This window comes from Volvox carteri, assembly GCF_000143455.1.
Source record: "Volvox carteri f. nagariensis unplaced genomic scaffold VOLCAscaffold_32, whole genome shotgun sequence".
Taxonomy (NCBI): domain Eukaryota; kingdom Viridiplantae; phylum Chlorophyta; class Chlorophyceae; order Chlamydomonadales; family Volvocaceae; genus Volvox; species Volvox carteri.
The window spans coordinates 415,807-418,662 of NW_003307575.1; the positions used below are offsets into that span (position 1 = coordinate 415,807).

Consider the following 2,856-nt stretch of genomic DNA (forward strand, 5'->3'; position numbering starts at 1 on the left):
AGGGGAAGAATTTCTGGATGAGCTGTTTCCATGGGCACGGTAGGCAATCTAAGGTTTCCCGTACACAACTTGTAGAGGCGGTTTTCCTGACGAGATATGACAAGGCGACTGAATGTGCCGTTGACGCGATTGAGCGCGACCGGCAGACCGGCACTGGCCATACAGCTGGTTGCGCCGCTGCAGTTGATGACGCGACTGAAGGTGAGAAGGGGTTGTATCTGTACGGCTTTAGTATGCGGCACGGTGCCTTTGTTTTTTGTTTGTGATTGTTGCGCACACCATGTTCTAGTAGAGCCAATTTTTGTTGTCGTGTGGTATGCATATGGCCGGTGTTGCTTGGGCCGGTCATCCGTTGGGACGCGCTTCACGCGTTACGGAAGGGCGCAAAGCTGTTAGGACTTAAAAAGCTACTTAGAACCGGAATATGGTTCCCAGAATGCTTAGGAAGCACAGCTGCAAGGTTGCGCCTCAAAGACGCCGAGTCGAGGAGTACCTTCCAGTACGTGCACGAGGCTGACGGCGGCGCCGGCTTGAAGGTTAGGGAAGTGAAGGTGTCCGCCCAGCGTGTGCGCGGTCTGCCCGCGCAGGGCCCTATCCAGGACGCTTTCATGAAGAAAACTCTTCGGCGAGGGGTTTTACGCTGTAATATCGCACATATGTTCAGGTTTGAGCGCATTGCTTCAGGCCTCATTTAGGGTTGGTTGTGGGTTCTGAGCCTTCCCTTTGGATGCGCTTTTGGCTGTCTAGATGACTTGCGTTGTCTTATTTGGGCGGGAGTCTTGTTTGCCCTGATCGTCTCAGGGTGCAATGCACGGCCAGCTGGCCAGCTGGCTCTACTCTTCGTAAGCCTGGAGCCCACTGTAACAAGCATACACACAAATTTTGCTTGATGCGCAAACAAACAGTAGTATGCCATGTGCCTGCCTTTGAAATCACACCAAGCCATGAACCTGACAGCGGATGCAGCATGATTTTTTCAAGATTTTTATTATTTGCTTAAATCCATTGAGAAGGTTTCCTCGCCGGCAGCGCTCTCTCGCTCGCTAAAGCAGCCGAAGTCCGGGAAGGAGTCGGAGGCCCCGGAAGGAGAAGGGCAATGAGGGGCACGGAGTTGTCTGTGATGCGGACAAGTGAGGATGAGGATGAGGATGCTGCTACACTCCTTTGCTGAGCAACTGAGGTTCGAGACCTCGTGTCGCAAGTTGCCCGTTAGCTCCCGTTCGACTGTTCGGATCGGAGTCCATGATGTGCTTAGGTAGCAGATATAAATGTAAATTATAAATGTAAATGAGTTATTAATTTGCGTTACTGGTTTCAGATACCGGAGCAAGTATAATGGCTCACCTTGTTTTGCAATCTCGTGACATTTGTACGTGACGGATTTCGACTGCCGACAAAGACGCAATCCCTACAATTAGGTAATTTAACTTTGTGTTCCCGGTGATCGGTCCTCATATTTTGGTTTTATGGCTGCACGTTTGCGTGTTATTTACCATGGGAACTCGAACACCACTTTGCAGCGGTCGCACCGCTTTGCCCCTTGATTCCATGGATACCGCCGCGCCCTCAACGCAACAATCGCTTATTTCTACAAATTGGTCAGGATCACCAAATTCTACGCCTGCTTCCAAGATGCGGTCGCATGAACATCCAGGACCGGATGCTTCGATATCAGATTCATGTCAACCAGTCCAAATGCCGAAAACCTTGTTCACCGCCTCATCTCTAGAGCGTATGGGATCAATCCTCACTGATATTTTTTCCCCTGCTGCTCGTGAGTCGCTGGATGCCTCGCAAAAGGCAGGTGATTTTGCTACTGTCTCTACCTCCAGCACAAAAACATGATAACAACCGTTATGCCAGTATTACCAATGCTAAAACGGATGAAGTACGAATGCCGCTGCTGATGATGATGCTGATGATGCTGATGATGATGACGATGATGATGATGACGATGGCGATGATGATGACGATGATGAGGCTCGCGCAGCCCAGCGCTGCCCAGCTTGCGCCCGGCCATGCCAGCACCGCACCCGCAGCAGCCAGAGAGGAGACACACCCGGCTCGTGGACATCACCTCACGTGGCTGTACACCTCCCCCCCACCTTAACACCTAACCTGCGACCGCCCAGGTCAAACCACAGTGCATCATAGCCACCTCCCAAAGCACCGGCACGTTTTGGGGATCCACCCCTCCTAAGACCATGATCCACCCTTCCTGCCGCTCCATAGCCTCTATCTTATTCCATACCTATGATGTGCAACAAATGCCCCATCGGCGTCCCTCTCCTCTGCCTCCAGAGACGCGTGGGCTCGATCGCCTGCCTCATCCTCATCGCCATCACACTGGCCATGATAGTGGTGGTGGCAGTCGTCGTCCCAATCTGCAGCGTCTTCGGTTGCGCGATGCCCCGGCACCAGGTGGGTTGAGCAACTGCTTGCTAGCAGTGATTTTTTTTTGGGCGGGGCCCCAGCGCGAAGCGCCCCAGGGGGCCCCGACCTGTAGGATTGCCCATGTCCGTGTGTGTGTGTGTGTGTAACGGACCAAACATAATATCTCGCCCGGCTGAAACGCGTTGTAGGTACTATACAGCATTCTCTATTGCAAGGTATCTCGCATGTAGCCAACAAAAATCGTATGAGCACAAACAAGTTTGGCTGCCTCAATTGACCGAGGCCAAAGTCACATCAACGCCTCTCGCGCTAAATTTCATCCCGAAAGGTACCGCGTATCTCATATTTGAATTCTTAGATGACGGCGTATGATAACTCGAACTCCCATGCCTTGAGTGTGTAACGGATCAAACATAATATTTCACCCGGCTGAAACGCGTTATCGGTACTATACAGCATTCT

General features: G+C 51.9%; 1 protein-coding gene across 1 annotated transcript in view; it reads left to right on the forward strand.

Moving 5' to 3' along the window:
• Positions 1–1,695: 1,695 nt before the first annotated feature.
• VOLCADRAFT_105688 (uncharacterized protein) overlaps positions 1,696–2,856 on the forward strand; it is a gene marked incomplete at both ends in the record, with an annotated part of 9,494 nt that continues 8,333 nt past the window's right edge. Inside the window, 3 exons of the mRNA XM_002952745.1 lie at positions 1,696–1,804; positions 2,133–2,143; positions 2,233–2,421. Of these exons, the coding sequence (XP_002952791.1) occupies positions 1,696–1,804; positions 2,133–2,143; positions 2,233–2,421 (309 nt within the window). The remainder of the gene's footprint in view (positions 1,805–2,132; positions 2,144–2,232; positions 2,422–2,856) is intronic.